Source organism: Emydura macquarii, unplaced genomic scaffold (assembly GCF_026122565.2).
Source record: "Emydura macquarii macquarii isolate MOO-44397 ecotype Brisbane River unplaced genomic scaffold, CSIRO-AGI_Emac_v2 contig_3506, whole genome shotgun sequence".
NCBI classification, from domain to species: Eukaryota; Metazoa; Chordata; order Testudines; family Chelidae; genus Emydura; species Emydura macquarii.
Window position 1 is genome coordinate 4,099,411 of NW_027133643.1, and position 20,159 is coordinate 4,119,569.

At 44.6% G+C, this 20,159-nt stretch overlaps 1 protein-coding gene across 4 annotated transcripts in view; it reads right to left on the reverse strand.

Moving 5' to 3' along the window:
* CC2D1B (coiled-coil and C2 domain containing 1B) overlaps positions 1 to 20,159 on the reverse strand; it is a 56,469-nt gene that overhangs the window by 6,921 nt on the left and 29,389 nt on the right. For 3 of the 4 annotated variants that reach the window (XM_067535535.1, XM_067535536.1, XM_067535534.1), the window contains 7 exons: positions 19,807 to 19,932; positions 19,141 to 19,199; positions 18,789 to 18,905; positions 18,134 to 18,207; positions 17,396 to 17,454; positions 14,771 to 14,822; positions 10,187 to 10,286 (listed from right to left, as the gene is read on the reverse strand). In XM_067535535.1, the coding sequence (XP_067391636.1) occupies positions 10,187 to 10,286; positions 14,771 to 14,822; positions 17,396 to 17,454; positions 18,134 to 18,207; positions 18,789 to 18,905; positions 19,141 to 19,199; positions 19,807 to 19,932 (587 nt within the window). Of the gene's footprint in view, positions 1 to 9,085; positions 10,063 to 10,186; positions 10,287 to 14,770; positions 14,823 to 17,395; positions 17,455 to 18,133; positions 18,208 to 18,788; positions 18,906 to 19,140; positions 19,200 to 19,806; positions 19,933 to 20,159 lie in introns of those variants that run through there. The other variant, XM_067535537.1, reaches the window with a different exon arrangement.

The following is a 20,159-nucleotide window of genomic DNA, read 5'->3' on the forward strand; positions in this document are numbered from 1 at the left end:
TCAGGTGCCTATGGGCTTGGGAGCCTAATTTTATGTACACATTTTTTAAAACCTTGGCCTTGTTCCTGGGACAAGAAGGTAGGTCTACTGAATATATTGCTCTGATTGTCTGAAGTACCCATTTTTACTCCTTGGTTGATTCAGAAATGAGGGTCCAAGTTGGGTCTTACCCCCCAGACAGGAGGGGCCAGATTCTGCACTGCACCTTCTGAAAGGTGCAACACAGAAGGCACAGCCACTGGAATGGTGTAAAAGGGGTGCAGTAGGACCAGAAAGTGACCCAACATGTCCTAAACCTTGGGGAAGCCAAAGTCCTGTGGAGCTTTCTAAGTAAGAGGGTTCCACAGAAGCCTATTATGTTATCTTCCAACTCCTCAAAATGTCTGTCTCCCTCTTCCTAATGTGTGATATCTATGCTGGTCCTTGGAAGAGTGGTAACCTTAAAAGGGGAATATCCACTGAGATAATATGGACTGAGATCTCTGATTGGAATGTGGGGCTTTTTCCACCTTGTCCAAAGCCTCTGAATCTGCTTTATCCATATGCTCCCGAAAGAGCCTGTACCACCGGAATATACAGAAGACATCTCATGTTAGCAGCAATTTTCCCATGCATATATTATGCTGTGCCCTTGGATGGGTTGTCAGCAGCAGAGACTGAGCCTGGGACCTTTGCCTCTTAAAGTAGGAACCTCTACTGTGTAACCTAAATGGCCCAGGTCTGTTACCCAAGGCTGCAGCAGGCTGATGAACCTCCATATGTCACCCAGCCACCACTAGATGGAATAGTGAGCTACAGTGAATGGGCGTGGGCTATACACAGATGGAGTAACAGATGCTGCCAGGCCACTACACTGGAAGCCTTGAAACACACAGCAAATTAGTCAGGTGAAGCATCAGTCTTGAAGGCTATTGCTAGGGAACTTTAATTTAAAATATATTTCATTTTGTTTTGACCTGATGGCTTCATGTTTATGTAAGCTTGCTCATCCAAGAAAGAACAAGAGGATGGAGCCAATGCTGCAGAGTTCTGGCAGAACAAGAGGATGCAGCCAATGCTCCCAGAGCCAGAGGCAACGATGATCCAATTTTCTTGTCTCTGGGTACCTTCAGCAGAAACTCTCTCTCAGAAAGTGTGTGCGCGCCATTTACCGATGAAGCTGTAACAAGGTGACAAGGTCTTTGGGAGCATGTAGAATTGTTAAGTTACCTGTTAGGGTATTTCACCTTGCTAGAAAATTTCCTTTGCCTTATTCACATCCTCTGAAGTCGGGTGAAGAAGAATTAGGGAACTCTCCTTCAGCAGGTTTTTGGTGTTTTCTTCTTCTGTTCATGATCCTTTAAAGTTAAGCAACAATTTTTCTTATCTCTAGAAAGAGCCTACAAAGACAGACCCCAATCTCTGCTTAATTCTGGGGAGTCCACAGGTGAGAATATGAAGTCTCTCACTCCAGGCCATGACTTCAGAAGTTTCATTTGCTCATAACCAATTTTAACAATATATTGCATCTGTCTTCTGGTTCCATGTACAGTATGAAACATTTTAATTCAATCTGGCAACATTCCACCATTTCTAAAGTAGACACATTCTAATACAGAGCATACCCACAATAAATATTCATTTAGATGGCACTGTAATTGCAACAGCCCTGGATACTGGGAGAGCGATGCCAAAAAATACAGTAAGAGGATCTCTTGGCACACAGGCTGGAACATTTATAAACAAGAGTGGTGGGTGGGCTTTATGATTGGAATGCATCAGGGAATGGGCAGGTTCCAAATGAATGATTTGAAGGAGAGTGAAGGCGCCACACTTCAGGAAAGATGTGGATAAACTGAAGAAAGGCCTGAGAAAAGCAGCAAAAACGATAAAAGGTTTAGAATATCTGACCTATGAAGAAAGTTTAAAAATAGGGAATGTTTATTCTTGAGAAGAGAAGACAGTGTGTGTGTGTGTGTGTACGCGCGTGCGCGCGGGGGGTGGGAGGGGGGACCGGATAATCTTCAAATAAGTTAAGGGCTGTTATCAATTGTTGTTCATGTCCACTGAAGGTAGGACAAGTAGTAATGGGCTTAATCTGCAGCAAGGAAGGTTTAAGTTATAAAGTTTTTCCTAAAATCTAACTATAAAGGTAATTCGGTTCTGGAATAGGCTCAAAACCAAACAAAGACAACCAGAGCGATTTAGTTTAAAGTCTTTTACAAATCTCGTTAAAAGCTCTGGATCAGGCTTAGAATGAAATTAATAGGCAACAGGTTTAAAACAAACAAAAGGAAGTACTTCTTCACACTCTGCATAGTCAATTTGTGGAACTCCTTGCCAGGGGATGCAACCACCATTCTCTGTGTCCCCCTAGCCTCTGCCAGAAGCTGGGAGTGGACGACAGGGGATGGATCAGTTAATGATTACTTGTTCTGTTCACTCCCTCTGAAGCACCTGCACCAGCCACTGTTGGAAGACAGAATACTGGGCTAGATGGACCATTGGTCTGACCCAGCATGGCCATTCTTATGTTCGCTGCTCCAGAGGGACACCCAGAATTTGTCAGCTGCACAGGCCTAGAAGCCCAGAGCTCTGGACAGTTCTTCTTCTAAAGGGGTATTCGAAGTTTGACCCAGAGCCACACACCTGGACTGCCTCCAGCTGCTAAGGGGATCAGAAATGCTCCTGGAAAAGACTATCAGGACATGGAGTGGACAAAGAAAGGTGAAAACAAATGTGAATTTTTTCAACAAAGATGACAGAGGTACCCCAACACTAAAATCTTGAACAACAGGGGAGACAGTCGAATAGTCAGTGGTGATGGAGAAAAGGGGAGTGTGTTCAGGAGGAGAGGAGAAGAATCAAACCTGCCTTCATTAGCAACATAAATGGAAGATTAAGTTTAATCAAAACAGGCTTTTTAAAAAAGTTAATATTTCTCTTGTTCATAAATTAACTTTTATAAACAAAGTGATCTCAGAACAGCGAGAAAGCATTTCTGTACATGCCAGCAAGAGAAACAAAGATCTGCACAAATGCACAGCCATCGAGATGAATAAAGAACAATTACTTATCTTCATAACTGTTGTTCTTCGAGATGTGTTGCTCATGTCTGTTCTCCATTATGTGTTTGCACCACATGCACTGGTGCTGGAAATTTTTCCCCTAGTGGTATCTGTAGGGCTGGCTATAGTGTAGCGGTGTGCACATGCGCTAGTATATAGGCATGGCTGGTCCTCTCCTCCGTTCCTTCTTGCCAGAACTCCGACATGAGGGGAAGTAGGGTGGGTTGTGGAATGAACATGAGCAACATCTCGAAGCACAACAATTACGAAGGTAAGTAACCATTCTTTGTTTTTCAAGTGCTTGCTTATGTTCATTCTCAAATTAGGTGACTTACCAGCAGTATCTCTGGAGGTGGGCAGGAGTTCACAGACTTGCGGACTGTAGTACAGCCCTGCGAAAGCCAGTGTCATCCCAGGCCTGCTGCATAATGGCATAGTGGGCCACGAAGGTGTGTACCAAAAATTAGGTAGCCATCCTACAGATATCCTGGATAAGGACCTGGGCCAGGAAGGCCACTGAAGATGCCTGTGCTCTCGTTGAATGGGTCGTGAGTAAAGCTGAAGGAGCAACTCCCATCTGCTTTTAGCAGGTGAGGATACAGGCTGTGATCCAGGACAATATTCTCTGTGGTGATGCCAGCTGTCCTGTCATCCATTCAGCAATAGCGACAAAGAGCTGCATAGATCTGCAAAAGGGTTTAGTCCTATTCATATGAAAGTCTAAAGCTCTCCTGACATTAAGAGTGTGGACATGCCTCTCCACATTAGAGTTGCGGGACTTTGGAAAGAAGACCAGAAGGAATATCACTTGGTTAACGTGGAAATGTGATATCTCCTTCAACAGGGTGAGGATGTAGTTGGATCTTGTCCTTGTGGAAGACCGTGTAAGGGGGCTCAGAGGTTAGGGCCCTAATTTCCGAAACCCATCTCACCGATGTAACAGCCAACAGGAATGCCACCTTCCAGGAAAGGTGCAGAAGACAACAGGAAACTAGATGCCCAAAAGGGGGTCTGGTCAGCCTGGACAGGACCAGGTTAAGGTCCCATTGAGGGATCCACTCCCATATAGGCAGAAAAAAGACGCTCAAAGCCCTTGAGGAATCTAGTCGTCCTTTCGTGAGAGAATACCATTCTTCCTTGTACAGGGGTATGAAAAGCTGAAATGGCTGCCAGATGCACTTTAATTGAGGACAAGGTCAGATCCTCTCTATTCAGATGGAATAAGAAATCTAAGATGACTTGGATGGATGCTTCAGATGGGGAGATACTGCGAACAGCTGTCCAGCAGATAAAGCATTTCCACTTGGTCAGGTAAGACATTCTGTTGGAAGGTGTCCAGCTTTCCAACAGGATTTGCCGGACTTATTCCGAGCAGGAATGCTCCTCCAAGCTTAGCCACAGGGACAGACACGCTGTCAAATGCAGGAAGGCCAGGTCTGGGTGAAGCAGCTGGCCTGGTTCTGAGAGAGAAAGTCCAATTGTGACGGAAGTGCCCAGGGGCAGGCCACCAATAGATCAAGCAGCATCCCAAACTAGTGCTGGCAAGGCCATGATGGAGCTACCAGAATGACCTGTGCCTTGTCTCTCTTGAGTTTTATAAGGACCTTGTGGATCAGCGGTAATCGGTGGAAAGGCATACATGAGACTGTCCAACCACGGCAACAGGAAGGTGTTGGTCAGGAAGCCATTGTCCAGACCCTGCAAGGAGCAGAATTGCTTGCATCTCTTGTTCCACCTGTTGGCAAATAGGTCCACTTGGGGAGTACCCCACCTCCGGAAGATTGCTTCTGCCACATTCCCCAGGGACCTCTTGTGGTGAGAGAAAAAACTACCTGCTGAGGTGATCTGCTAAAGCATTACTAACCCCTGGGAGATGCAGCACGGATTCCAGGAGAACGTCATGTGCAATGCAAAAGTTCCATAGCTGCATGGCCTCTTGACAAAGGAAGGGGGATCTGGCCTGCCCTTGCCTGTTTATGTAGTACATTGCAGCCATGTTGTCCACTGATATTTGGACACTTTGCTGGATAGCTGGGGCAGAAACACTACACAGGCCAGCCGAATTGCCCTGAGCTCCTGGACATTGATATGCAACATTAGCTCGTCCTTAGACTAGAGGCCCTGGGTCTGGGTGGTGCCTAGGTGAACCCTCCACCCTATACCTGAGGCATCTGATACGAGTGACAGCGTCGGCTGTGGGGCTGCAAAAGGTACTCCTCTGAGCATGTGATGCAGTATTGTCCACCATGAAAAGGGGGTAAGTATTAGTGGAGGGATTATAAGGACTGTGTCCAGGTGGTGTCTGGATGGTAACTACACTATTGCCAGACACATATGCAGAGATCTGAGGTGTAACTTGGCATGCTGGGCTATGTAAGTGCAAGGCTGCCACATGACCCAGAAGCCAGAGGCACACTCTCTCTGTGGTGATTGGGTGGTTGATACTTGGGCTATAAGTTCTGACATGTCCCCGAACCGGTCTTTGGCAATAGTGCTCTGGCCATGGTGGAATCTAGGACCGTACCTCGGAACTCTATCCTCTGGACTGGGATGAGTGTTGACTTTTGTCTGTTTATCAACCGGCCCAACGCTTGGCAGGTAAGCTGGACAATCTCGACGCTGTGATGGACTTGCATCCTTGATTGACCTGATGAGCCAATTGTCCAGGTAAGGGAAGAACTGTATACCCTGCCGCCTGAGGCAGGCCGCAACCACCTCATGCAATTGGTGAACACACCAGGTGCAGTCGACAGGCCAAAGGGGAATACTGTAAACTGGTAATGTTGCTTGCTGACTATGAAATACAGGAACCTCCTGTGGCCCTGGAAGACAGAAATATGTGTCCTTTAAATCGAGGGCAGTGTACCAGTCGCCTGGATCCAGTGAGTGGATAATAGAGACTAGCGAGACTTAACTTTTTGAGGTACTTGTTGAGGTTTCACAGGTCCATGATAGCCCTTAAGCCTTCTTTTGCCTTTGGTATTAGAAAGTACCGGGAATAAAAACCTTTCCACATCCATCCTTGAGGAATGATTTCCACGGCTCCCACTTGTAAAGAGGCGTTGCTCCTCCTGAGCGAGAAGTTGCTCATGAGAGGAGTCCATGAAGAGGGACTGGGAAGGTGGAAGCAAAGTCAACTAAAGGGCATACCCAGAAGCTACTATGCCAATGACCCAACGGTCTGATGTTACTGCAGCCCACGCCAGAAGGAATGGAGAAAGATGGTGAGAAAAACAGTAGATGGTCTAGATCTTGGGAAATGGCTGGTAGCCTGCCCTCGGGCGCACCTTCAAAAGGAATGCTTTCCCCCCCAGCTGGTAATGGCTCGAGCCTGAGTGGGAGGCTGTGGCTGGAGATTGTCCCTGGTGCTTCTTATGCCCCCCGTTTCTCTTCCTATAGGGGTCTCCTTTAGGCTGGCTCCAAGATCTGTGTAGTTGCTGGGGTATGAAGTGCCGTTTAGCAGGCGATGGAGTGTACAGCCCCACGGAGCACAACGTGGCCCTCAAATCTTTCAGTCCATGTAGCCTAGAGTCCGTCTGGTCTGCAAACAGGGCTGCTCTGTTGAAAGAGAGGTCCTGGATGGACTGCTTGACTTCTGATGAGAGGCCAGATGACTGGAGCCATGATGCCCTTCTCTGTGACTGTGGATGCCATGATTCTCGCTGCTGAATCCGTCGCATATAGAATCATAGAATATTAGAGTTGGAAGGGACCTCAGGAGGTCATCTGGTCAACCCTCTGCTCAAAGCAGGACTAACCTCAGCTGAAGCTGCCTGTAGGGAAGCCCTGGCTACTGCCATCCTCTCGGCCATGACCACCACAAATTCCTTTCTGGGGGCTTGTGGCAGGGAGTCCGCAAATGTTTTCAATGATTGCCAGATGTTAAAATTATATCTACCTAGCAAGGCCTGCTGGTTAGATATGCACAATTGTAAGCTAGCCATGGAATAAACCTAACGCCCAAAAAGATTGAGCTTTTTTGAGTCCTTGTTTTTTGGGGTAGAATTCATATGACCTTCCTGTCCTGTTTGTTGGCTGCTGTTACTACCAACGATCCCAGGAGGGGTGGGCATAGAGATATTCGAACCCCTTTGTGGAAACATATTTTTTTCCTGCCCACTTTGATGGTGGTGGTAGGGAGGTCGGGGTCTGCCACAGCGTCTTCACCAGCTTTATCCCACCCTCGTGGACCAGGATGGCCACCTTGGATGGGGCTGCCATTGCCAGGATGCCAAACAGGTCATTCACGGGTTCTTTTAGTTCTTCCATCTTGAGCCATAGGTTGGAAGCCACCCGTTTGAGCTCTTGGTGGGCTCTGAAATCATCCAGCAGGACAGTCGCCGATGGTCCCACTACAGCCTTGGAGGAGGAGGAAGAGATCAGCAGAGGTTAGGGGGTCCAGGTCTTCCTCCCTTGCTGGGGTAGCCCCTTGCGCTGACAAGCTTTTCTGCTGGTCCAATTTGACATCCAAGGATGGTGTTGGGAGAGCTGCCGCTGATGTCTTTGGTATCGAGGTCCTAGACATGGAATGCTCTTATGAACCAATGGACGGGTGGAAGCCCCATAGGTTCCAAAACTGCCATGGGATGGCCCATGAGCCTTGTGGCCATACTCTCATTAGGGGCACCATGGGGTAGCTCACAGCTGCGAATTGTCCCTTCAGCAGGATCACCTCCCAGCATCTTCAAGTCTGAGTTGCATCTCGACGACCATGGGGGAGCCAAGGCCGATGGTCCTTCCATCCCATAGAGGGAGTGCAGATGCTCTAGTGTCAGAGAGCGGTACCGGGAGCTTGAATGCCCCGCTTCTCATGACCGGCTCTTGTTCTTTGGTTTCCTGCATGGGCTCGGCCAACTGGGGTTGGGAAGCCGGAGATCTGTGCCAGTACTCTGAAGGTTGGTGCCGGGAAACCAGAGACTGGCAGGTTGAGACCGACTGCTGCTGGTGCCATTCCTCATGGAAGTACCATGAGTCTGGAGAATATTTGCGGACCGGAGAACAGTGCCTCAGCATTGGGGAGCCCTGTAGGGGTCTCATCACCAGCTTCCATCTTGAAGGTGCTATGGATGACGATGACGGTGCCAGGCCCAGTGCAAGGGTTTTCTCTCTCAAGGCATCTGCAGCACCATTAGAGCCAACAGTTCTTTGATGGCCTGGAAGGTCTCTGGCATTGTGGGGATTGCCAGATGACGTGGCCCCTTGCCACTCCCAGGAGTCGGCAGTGGGTCTGGGTTAGGGCTTAGAACCAGGATAGCTGACTCTCCGGGAGTTTTTGGTAACCAGTGGCCTGACTCAGGTCTCACTTGATCTCCCAAGCCCTTTCTGTCCCTCTTCAGTGCTGACGAACACCCCGTTTCCACTTAGTCTTCTTCAGCTTCCTCCTTGGCACCGGGGAGGTCGATTGGTGCCAAGATGATGCTGGTGCCTGGGGAGCACTCCATAAAGAGGCTGACGTGCTCAGTCCCAGGTTCAGCTGGCTCGGCTCCGATGCCGGTCTAAGTTCTGACTCCATTAAAATAGTCTTTAACCGAATATCCTGGTCCTTTTTGGTACAGGGCTGGAATCCTTTGCAAATTTTGCACTTTTCCTGCAAGTGGGCCTCTCCCAAACACTTGAGACAGCTCTGTTGCGGGTTGCTGATTGGCATAGGTTTTTTACATGAAGTGTAGGGTTTAAAACCCAGAGACAGGGCATGCCCAGTCTCAGGGTGACTACATTTAACGATAATTAACTCTAAAAAATTATTTAACAGAAAAAACTAGAATTATATACACAAAGACAATTGAAATCACTATTGAAAGTACTTGCAAAGCAAGAGAGTGTTCCCAGCATCATCACAAGTGGTAAGAAGAAACAGAGGGAGGGGGACCGGTGGCACCTATATACTGGTGCATGTGCGTGCCATTGCAGGAGGCGCTACAGCCGGCCCTACGGATATCACTAGGAGAAAAATTTCCAGCACCAGTGCATGTGGTGCACAAACACTTAATTTGAGAATGGACATGATGAGCAAGCACTCAAAGAAGAAAAGCACATTATCCAACATCTCAGTCTAATAATGGGTCATAATTAACCTCAGGATTAATAAATCTATATCACTCCAGTACTAATGGATTCAAAATGAGCCCAGAGTTAGGACTTTTTTCTCTGAACATTTCAAATTATTAACTTCCTTCTCATATGTTGTCTGTCTAGATATTTCTAAGGCTCCCCATCCCTGTATTATCTGAGCTACTTGTTCATAGCAATAAAAAAGCATCTCGTATGTTATTGAGAAGGAGCCTTGTCTATTGGTTAAAGCACAGGTAGGAAGTTAGATTTGGATTCGCTCTACCCTGGAATAGCTGTGACTTCGGAAAGTCATTCAAACCTTGCTATGTCTCAGTTTCCACATAAGATAGAGTATGCCACCTACCTCAAAGAATGCTGTAAGGTTTAATTCACTAGTAATGGTTGAGAAGTGCTTTGAGATCCTTAGATAGAAACACTACAGAACTGCAAAGTATTATAATTTGCAAGTATTTATCATCCCTTTTACTATAAGTGATTTGCCATTAGATGTTCATGTGTGGGTGAAACAGACAGAACAGCAAGAGCCAAAGCTGGTCTTCTATTCAACTTGAGATACAACAGAACCTCAATAATCCACAAATCTGATGATTTCACCATACATCTCAAAGATCTTGTAGCCGAAAGCTGCAGTGAGGTGCCATATCATTCAGATTTCATTACTTTACAAAGTTACTCCACACAACATTTAGTAGAATGAGCTGAATGATCACAAATAGTTCAAACTAGGCAACCCTTGTTAAAGCAACATGAATGAAACACATTTTGATGCTGTATCTTTGATTTCTTAAATTGTATTTGTCAGTGCTTGTTAACTGGTAGAATGCAGTAATTGACAACTGAGTGCATATTAGTGAGGTTTTACTGTGTTTTGTAAGGAAAGTCAGGGTGATACTCTTTGATGGTAATCCTGAGACACGGTAGCATGAAACTGGACAGCTGTTTACTGCTCAACAGAAGAAAGGCAAATTACATGAGTGTTATTCCTAAATTACAAACAATTCTGTTGCTCTCTTACCCCATAAGTTAACCATTACTAGGTCAGGATGGAGAATAAGCCACTGACTTACCCTTTGTGAAATATTTCAAATTTAATTCCTTTGGTCTGAATCACTCTTCGGAAGCCTCTGTGATTTCGGTTAATGATCAACTTAAACAGTTGATCATATTCTAAAAACAGGAGGGAAAAAATGTGAAAATCATCAAATTAAGCTACTAGATCTTTTTCAGTTATGGCCACATTGCATTCAGAACTTTCAGCCTACCTCAGCTTGGCCCATACAATACCACTTCACACTTATATAGCAACTTCTATCACGGAAGTGGTTTCAAATGTTAATGAATTAAATCCCATAACACCCATTATCATCACCCCACTTTATAGATGGGGAAACTCATCTGTAGAAAAGGTTAAGTGATTTGCCCAAGTCACACAGCAAATCAGTGGGAGAGCCAGGAATAGAACACCCAGGTCTCCTAGCACTGTACTTTAGCCACAAACGATCCTTCCTGGAGCACAAGAGATAAAGATCCAAAATGAGAAAGAGAAAAAACTGATTAGTGCAGGAAAATAAGGATAATGGGAGATGTTATTTATGCTGGTGAAACATCAGGGTAGATATGAAACATCAGAGATAGAAACAAGGGGACAGATTCCAATCTCAACCACACTGATGTAAATCCAGAGTACCTGGCTAAAAAAATAGGGATCTGGATTTTTTAACGTGATTTCTGTAGTTGCTTTTAAACCACAGGGGGAAAAAAAAACAGCTTGGAATCTTAACCTCAAAGTTTATTACTCCCAATAATCAACTAGTGTTTTGGAAACTAAACGGAATTCAAATGGCACCTGGTACAGGGGGAATAAGATGGTAAACAGAAGGATACGAATTTAAAGTTGACCTGCAAAGGAAAAAGAATTGGGCTTGTTTTGCTTCTTTATGATATAGAGAGCGCGAGCCTTAAAGGATCTTTTTTTTTTTTTTTTTTAAATGTGTTTTTCCCCTCCTTTTTTTTTTATATTAGAAACTAAGGTTTAGGCTGGAAGATTCTATGACAACTATTTAACTTAAATAGTTAACGAATATTTTGATTAAAAGAAAAAGAAACGGTTACTAACCTTTTGTAACTTGTTCTTCGAGATGTGTTGCTCATGTCCATTCCATGTTAGGTATGCGTGTGTGTCACATGCACTGGTGCTGGAGATTTTTCCCTCAGTGGTATCTGTAGGGCCAGCTCTGGCACCTCCTGCGGTCACACACACATGCACCCGTGTAAAGGGCGCCACCAGTCTCCTGCCCTCTCAGTTCCTTCTTGCTGGAAACTCTGACAGAGGGGTAGGAGGGTGGGTCATGGAATGGACATGAGCAACACATCTCGAAGAACAAAAGTTATGGAAGGTTAGTAATCGTTTTTTCTTGAGTACTTGAGTCCATTCCATATTGGGTCACTCACAAGCAGTGCCCTTGGAGATGGGCTAGGAGTTCACAGTTGTGCTGATTGCAACACAGCTCTCCTGAAACTGGCATCATCCCAGGCCAGTTGAGTGATGGCATAGTGGGACGCGAAGGTAAGGATCGATGACCATGTTGCAGCCCTGCAGATGTCCTGGATTGGACCTGCACTAAGAAAACTGCTGATGACACTTGGGTTCTCGTCAAATAAGCTGTCACAATAGCTGAAGGCAGGATCTTCGCTTGCTCGGAGCAAGCTTGGATACAGGTGGTAATTCAGGCGAGCTTCTCTGAGATGACACAGGGGAACCTTTCATCCTGTCAGCCACAGCGATGAAAAGTTGTGTAGACCTGAGGACGGCTTAGTCCTTTCAATGTAAAAGGCTAGGGCTCATCTAACATCTAAAGTACGTACCCCCCTTTCCTCATCAGTGCTGTGAGGCTTTGGAAAGAAGACAGGCAGAAAAACGTCTTGACTGATGTGGAACTGCAACACCACCTTTGGAAGGAAGGCTGGGTGAGGATGCTGCTGGATCTGGTCTTTGTAGAACACCAGGGGTTTTGAAATCAGGGTCTTGATTTCTGAAACGCTTCTGGCCAAAGCAATTGCCACAAGGAAGGCCACCTTCCACGAAAGAAGTAATAGAGGACAAGACACCATAGGCTTGAAGGGGGGGGAGGGGGGGTCTCAAAAGCCTTGAAAGGATTAGGTTCAGATTGCATGGGAGGGACCAGGTTACAGACCATGCATAGAGCCTCTTTAAGCCCTTGAGGAACTTGACTGTCATCTCAAGGGGCTGATCTGCTCTAGAGGATGGAAGGCTGAGATGGCTGCCAGGTGAATCTTGATCGATGACAGCGCCAGACCCTGATGCTTTAGGTAGAGCAGATATTCCAAGATGGATTGCAGTGAAGACTGAGCCAGATAAAGGTTCCGTTCAGATGTCCAACAGGTGAAGCGTTTCCACTTTGCCATGATGATTGAAGCCGAGAGGAAAGCCTCAGAGATAGCTGATGCCATTGTCTTGACTGCCAAATTGACTGCATCTAAGGCTGCCTGGAGGGAGGCTCTGGCCACCGCCTTGCCTTCCTCCAGGATGGCCTCAAATTCTTCCTTTGACTCCTGAGGCAGAGAGTCCTTGAACTTGGCCATAGATTCCCAGGCACTGAAATCTTATCTCCCCAGCAATGCCTGCTGGTTTGAGATATGAAGCTGCAGGCTGGCCGTTGAATAAGTCTTCCTGCCAAAAAAAAATCCAGCCTTTTGGCATCTTTGTTTCTTGAGGTGGCACTCATCTGTCCTTGCCTGACTCTTTCATTAGCGGCTGAGACCACCAGGGACCGCGGAGGAGGGTGTGAGTACATACAGCAACGGGCAACAAAAATGATTAGGAGTATGGAAAAGCTTCCATATGAGGAGAGATTAGTAAGACTGGGACTTTTCACCTTGGAAAAGAGACAAATAAATGGGGATATGAGAGATCTATAAAATCATGACTGGTGTAGAGAAAGTAAATAAGGAAATATTACTTGCTCCTTCTCATAACACAAGAACTAGGGGTCACCAAATTAAATTAATAGGCAACAGGTTTAAAATGAACAAAAGGAAGTGGTTCTTCACACAACACACAGTCAACCTGTGGAACTCGCCAGAGGATATTGTGAAGACCAAGACTATAATGGGGTTCAAAAAATAACTAGATAAATTCATAGTGGATAGGTCCATCGTCAGCTATTAGCCAGATAGCAAGGACTGCTGTTTGTCAGAAGCCAGGAATGAGCGACGGGATGGATCACTTGATGATTACCTGTTCTGTTCATTCCCTCTGACGCACCTGGCATTGGCCACTGTTGGAAGACAGGATACTGGGCTACATGGACCATTGGTCTAATTCCGTATGGCCATTCTTATGTTCTTATATACTCAAAGCCCTTAGCCAGGACTTAATTCTTCTCAGCCCATTTAGAAGTGGGGGGCAGAGAAGAAGGGTCCTGTCACAATGTTCTAACCAACTTTAATATCCCTTCATGGACAGGCAAGGCCACTTTGGAGTGGGCCGCTGCAGCCAAAATGTTCAATAATGAGGCTGTGGGCTCTTTAAGCTCCTCAGCTTCCAGACAGGTTCGTAGCAACCCACTTAAGGAGCTCCTGATAAACCCTGAAGTCATCGGGGGTAGTAGGTTTGCCAGGCCCGCAACCACCTTATCTGGGGAGGATGAGGACAAGGCCAGCATAAGGGGAGGGGCTGGTCCTTCCTCCCGTGCTGGACTGGTCCCCTCCCGGATTACAGCTGAGTCTTGGTACTGTAGTCTGAGCCCGAATCGGGTTCTGGTGCTGGTCGGGATGGCACTTCAGTTCATCACTCTGTTACCAAGAACGACTGCTAGGAATGGGGTGCTGGTACCGGGGGGAACCCCCACAGATTCCAGTACTGCCAGGGCATTGGACCATGGACATGGACATGAGCAAGCACTTGAAGAACCACCTTTGTTAAAGATTAAGTGTCTCTTCCCCTTCAATTAAGGTGAGGGCTTATAATACACATGTTTCTGAGACATCTAGGTCCTCCTGCAAGAATCTAGGAAGACTGGACTTGACATTCCTGCTATTTTAAAAAGGTAAAAACACATAGGGGAAAAACCCACAAAACTTGCTTTGGAAAAAAGGAAGTAGCAAAAAGGGTCACAATCCCAATTTCTAAGAAGTCCTTCACTAATCATCTTTAAGATCTGCTGTGCTGTGTAGACAACATTTCTAACATTAGCAGCTCAATACAAATGATTAACAAGATCAGTCAGGCTCATCCAGTCACTACTCTAGGAACAAATGAGCAGAAAGGAAAAAGTGTGATCCCTGAAGATTTGTAAGTGCATTATTTATGCATCCTTAATTTTGTATTTTATTTTATTTTAACTAAAGTAGATGAACCTACTGTATGTAGCAAAGGCTCAGTGGTACTGAACAACAGAATTGTTTGATTAATAAATTACACGAACAACAGCTCCCCGTCCTGGGTGAGGGAGAGTAGGGACAAAAAGTACAACTCCTACAGCAGCTGGGCTCACTCTGACAAGGCCTCTGGTAATTGAAGAGAAAATCAGTCTGCTCGTCCAACCCGGCTCACACTGTGGGACTAGCCCGTACTCCAAAGAGGTTTTAAAGTGCAGTATTTCACCCCAGCTCTCAGAGTACATACAAACCTGGAGAATTGGTATTTTTAATTACTGCCGTTTTACTTTTCTGAGCTTGTTCCTATTAAAAAAAGGAAAAAAAACACCATTTACATAAAGCCACCAACCTTTGTTGCAAAATACTGCTAATACTGAGCAGCAACCCTTTTAAAAAAAACATATATAAAGAGCTTGAGTTGCCCCGCATCGTACCAAAGCTGTTGGGTGCAAATGGCGAGAGCTGACCCCAATTCTCTCTGATAAAACTATCCCAATACAGTTAAAAGGTATAGTGTATAAAATTGTAATGTGACCCTTCCTAATAAATGGAACAGAGACTTGGCCAGCTACAGGAAAGAAATCAGTATGTTCTCCACTACCGGAATGAAGATACTGAGATAGTCAAATGGCTGGCCATGCCATGATAAAAAAATGAAATGAAGTTGTGATGGACCTAATACAGATCACCCCAACTGAAGACAAGTTGAGGGAAGCAAGACTACGTTGCTACGGACATGTACAGTGGAGACCTGAGAGTTGTATTGGTGGGATGACCCTTGCAATGACCGTGGATGGAAGATGACCAAGGGGAAGGCCAAAGATTGGTACATGGATCAAATATCAGCAAATCTTAGAAAACACCAGTATGCATTAAGTGCACAATCATGAGTTTTAGAAGTAGGCTATAAAAGTCTCCAACCTCCAGTAGGAAGTGGCAAGAAAGAAGAAGAAAGAGCTTGACTTATAGCCAGTTTTCGAGGGTAAAAAGGACACAGACACATTTATGATTCCAATATCTGTTCCATTGTGGTAACAAATTTAACTTTAGATACAGACCAAGCCAAAAGGAAATATTAAACACAAATGCTACAGGTAAGCTATATGGCCACACCTGATTCAACATACTCATCATGAAACTACTAACTGGTGCTGTTACAATACATGACAAACTATGCACATTCCACTAAGCTATAATTCTATTCTTTCTACTTGAGTTGAAATAGGCAGAAGCTTTTGGTGCTGCACAAGGAATCCATTGCAAATCATTCAGGGAATTTGCCAACTATTATTCTCCCTGACAATCACTCTGCCACCAAAATGAATTAACTTTTAACCCAAAGCAGAGTATATAAACAAAATCTCTGGAGAGTGAACAAGGACAATGTGACCTAATTATTGTAGCTACTTTGAAAAATTGATTCCAGCTATGAAGGAGAAATAGGTATATTTAGTTTTTTGTCTAAGACATAGTGATCTGGCTTTTTTAACACTGAAAATGAGATTAAAAAGAGCTATACTGGCTTTATAATGGATTCCTTACAAAATTACACATACAGGCTTGATTTTGTTCTCAGTTATACTGGTGTATACTGGACTCCAAACTGACACCCATGTAACTCAGATCAGAGAATAAACCAGCCCAAATCTCTTTTTTGCACCAGTTTTGCACCACAGGTGAGTCAATAGATTTCAATGGCGTTACTACACATTTACCATGGGGTAAGAATCAGGTCTTGCATATTTAAAGAATCCCGGGGGCTATGATCACATGCTCAGGAGAGCTAGAAAGTTACAGCTAAATGTTCTATGCTGTTACAGAAATATTGGTGGGGGAGGGATCTCACAGTGATGGAAGCCCCTGTGCACTCAAACTGGGGGAGAGGTATAGTATTATGCACTTAGGATGGAGTGGCAGACTTCACTTTTCATTTCCTAATTTGTCTCACATTTCTGTTAAGAAAGATAACGGACTCCCCACTTGTGTCAGCTTCTTTGAGGCCATCCCACCCCATGGGGTAAATCTATATGCAATATCATATCAATCCACAACACACACACACAAAAGCATGTTCCAAAAATCAATCCTGAATGCAAGGTGCAGTCTGTATGCAAAGTAACAGTATTTTAAAAACAGATTAGATAAACATCTGTCAAGATGAGTCTAGCTATACTTAATTCTGCTTCAGTGTGGGGGGGTGGACTAGATATCTCTTGAGAGCCCTTTCAGCCCTACATTTCTATGATTCTATTCCCAGATATTCTCATCAAGATAGTTGGAAAGGAGGGGTTGGCACCAATAGTCTTCTAAAGCAAGAGGACAAAATAAAGCTGAAATCATTTTATATTAGTATTCAAAGGTATGGGGGGAGGGACTTTCAAGGAAAGGAAATTATTCAAGGTCCAACAACATTTATGCCTTCAGGGAGGGAGGGGAACCTGAAAAGCTAAGTCTCAGAAGCCCCAGTCCATGTTTCAATTACAAAAGTACACTGAATTCTACTAACAATTATATAAACACAGACAAATAATCTGAGAAAAGGTTCCTTGTATGGGCCAGATCCTGTGCTCAGAGATCCGAACATCTCCCAGTCACATGCATTTATATGAGGGTAGAATTTCTTGTCCATTTCTAGAACAAGCATCTAAGAGGGCTGGGACTGTTTATTTTTAATGTTTAAAAAACAGGTTTACTCTTACGCTTGCAATTCAGTTTTAATTCATAGCAAGAATTTACAACTAATCAACTCTGGGAACTATCAGGCCTGCATTTCCTCTAAATTTAATCTGGCTCTATAAATGAGATATTAAGATAACATTGGCAAGTAATGCAGGGTTTTCGATTAAGGAACAGCAAAAGCCTGAACACACACTCACCGTATTGGGATACTGAAATTCAAATTTCACAAATGCATCCAAATCATTTGGTGTCACACCTGCGCAAAACAACAGTCAATCCGTCAATCCAAACAGGCTCAGAGAGCCAACATAGGAGGTTCACTGAATTCAAAATATACAGTGGAATTTTCAAAAGCATCCAATTGACTTTAAATAGGACTCACGGACCTAAGTCACTTAAGGTGCTTTTGAAAACCCCGTCCGCTTGAACACTGGCAATCAAAGGCAAACATTCTGCTAATGCTATAGTTGGTTCTGAGAGTGTACATAAATACCCATTAAACCTCTATAATAAATAAGGGACCTAAGAATAATTGTGTTGCTATGAGGTTGTAATGCTCTTGAACAGCTCCTGCTGGTTGGCTGACAAGAGATTACAAATAGTCAACCCATCTCAGAGCTATGCAAAATATTTACAACAAAATCTGAAGCCTCATGAAGTTTGAACATGGGCCCAATTTCAAGCAAAGTTGGGACAATTTAGGGTTCTGCCTTTAAACCAGATGAAACTCTTCAGTTTAAACTGAATTTTGTTTTAGTTTTTTGGAACTGAACTGAAACGTGGGGGCCTGAGCTAACGTTGGCTGAAATAAAAAGGCTTTCAAAAGCTCCAAGTCACCATATTATCCCCAGGGCAAAGAAATCTCATTCCCCACACTAACCCCCCTATGGTGTGAGAGAAAGGCTAGACATCAGAGCATGTTTCCTGTTCATTACCTGGGGGAGCTGGCAGGTTTATTCCCCTGACAATGATGAGATGCATTTCCGTACTGTTGAGTTCAGAAAATATCCTGGAGAGGGGGAGGGGAAGAGATACAATACACAGGTTCACTCCAGCAGCCTGGTATTTCCTAGCCCGCTGCAAGGCCAGGATTCCACTGCTGTAGTTTGGAGACAGGACACTTGGCAAACATGAAGGGGAATGAGAGTCCCATAGAAAAGCCTATTTCTACATAAATCTCAACTCAAGAACTGAAGAGGAGCAGGAAGGCAAAGTGGAAACAGACAGGCTATTTTCTGTTCTGTGTTGGACCTAGGTTACGAATAATATTGTGAAGGATGCCAAAGATAGGCCTCAAAAACACCAATTCTGGGGGTGAGGGAAACATAGTTAAAGCAGGAAGGGTTGGGGGAAGACAGCTGGATTTGTCTTTGTAATAAAGGAACCTAAAATGAAAGTTACGAAATAGCTACTTAATAAATCAGAAGAATCCTTACATTTTTGGGAGTCTTTTCTTGGGAAACTGGAGCAGTTCTGGGTGACAAACTCCTGTCAGTTCCAATGGGAGTTAAAGCTCTCAATCCCCCATACATGGACTGGAAACTAGCAGCCCATCCCAGTCTGTCGATAACACCCTTTGACTTTTTGTACCTTATTATTTTAAAAGTTCTCTCCTCAAAGTGATGGCTGGGGGGATCCAGCCCCTTGGCCTGTGCAAGCTGCAGAATCTCCAGGTCCTTTTTACATCCTTGTGCCAGTTTTTCAAACCTGTAAAGCAGTGGTGGAGACCACCCAAGGATAGCAGACAGAGTATTTCATTAGGTACAAGACACAGACTGATTCACTCAGCTTCACCACCTCACACAAGTAAATCAGTGACCAAGGGCCCACAAATACCAATCTCCTTTTGTACTGGAAAGCATGGCAGCCCCTGCTTAGGGGTAGACCCAGGACAAAAGTGACCACATGATGGGATAAATATAGATGGTGGAAACAGACTTACCTGGCTGTTTCAGTTATGTTACCCAGATGCATGAACTGCTTGGAATACTGCAAACATTTCTATTAACAGAAAAAAACAAGTAACAATCATCATACCATGGTACACACTTCTGAAGAAAGATTTCAGATTGAGGACCTACATGTTACAGAGGAAAAGAGAACCCCCAGTTTGCCCAAATCTCCAGAGGTGATTTCCTCCCTCTCTCAAATACAAAACCAAATGCTGTGTTTGCTTAGTTTCCTCTGCCTTCTGTCACTTTTTAATAGTTTTTGGCATGGCATTCACCCAAGGATTAGTATGCCCTAAGGATTAAGACTAAAGTTTTCAAATTTGGGTGTCCAAAATTACACACCTCAACCAATGGCCTGATTTGCAGCAGTGCACAGCACAAGGGCTCCCACTGACTTCAAATAGAAGTACCTCTGAAAAGTAGGCCATTGATTTAGGTGCCTAACTGTAAGCACCATCTTTGAAAAATGCTGGTCAAAAGGCTTATATAAAATCAGTATTTTTAAATAGGAGCTGAAAATCCTACAGAAACAATGATGGGATCATGACCACAGCACCAGCAAAATCCAAAGAAAAACTATGAAGCATACAAAATATTTCTTCCATCGCTGGATTCTTAACAAATAAAGATGCATTGAAAGGAAAAGGTAAAGTTACCTCATGCTGGTCCTTTAGCAGCTTTATGAGTTGGGTGTATACCTCTTCTGCCTTCTGAGAGAGTCTGACATCCTCATGGTGTATGAAAATAAAGTCACTTTCGTCATCTGTAAGGGGTGATGGTAGCTGCACAATATCACACAACATAGCACATAAGAGTTCCTTGCAGAAACACGGAAGCAGAATAACAGCAGCAAGAGGGGATGCAAGAAGTGTTAGAAAATCAGAGACAGTGGGTGCAGAGGGTATTGGTAAAGGGATATGGCATATCTCACTCCAGATCACTGGTTTCAATCCATCTGTTAGTTGCCACTGTGTGATGACTACCTATGCAATAAACTGGTGGTCTCAGC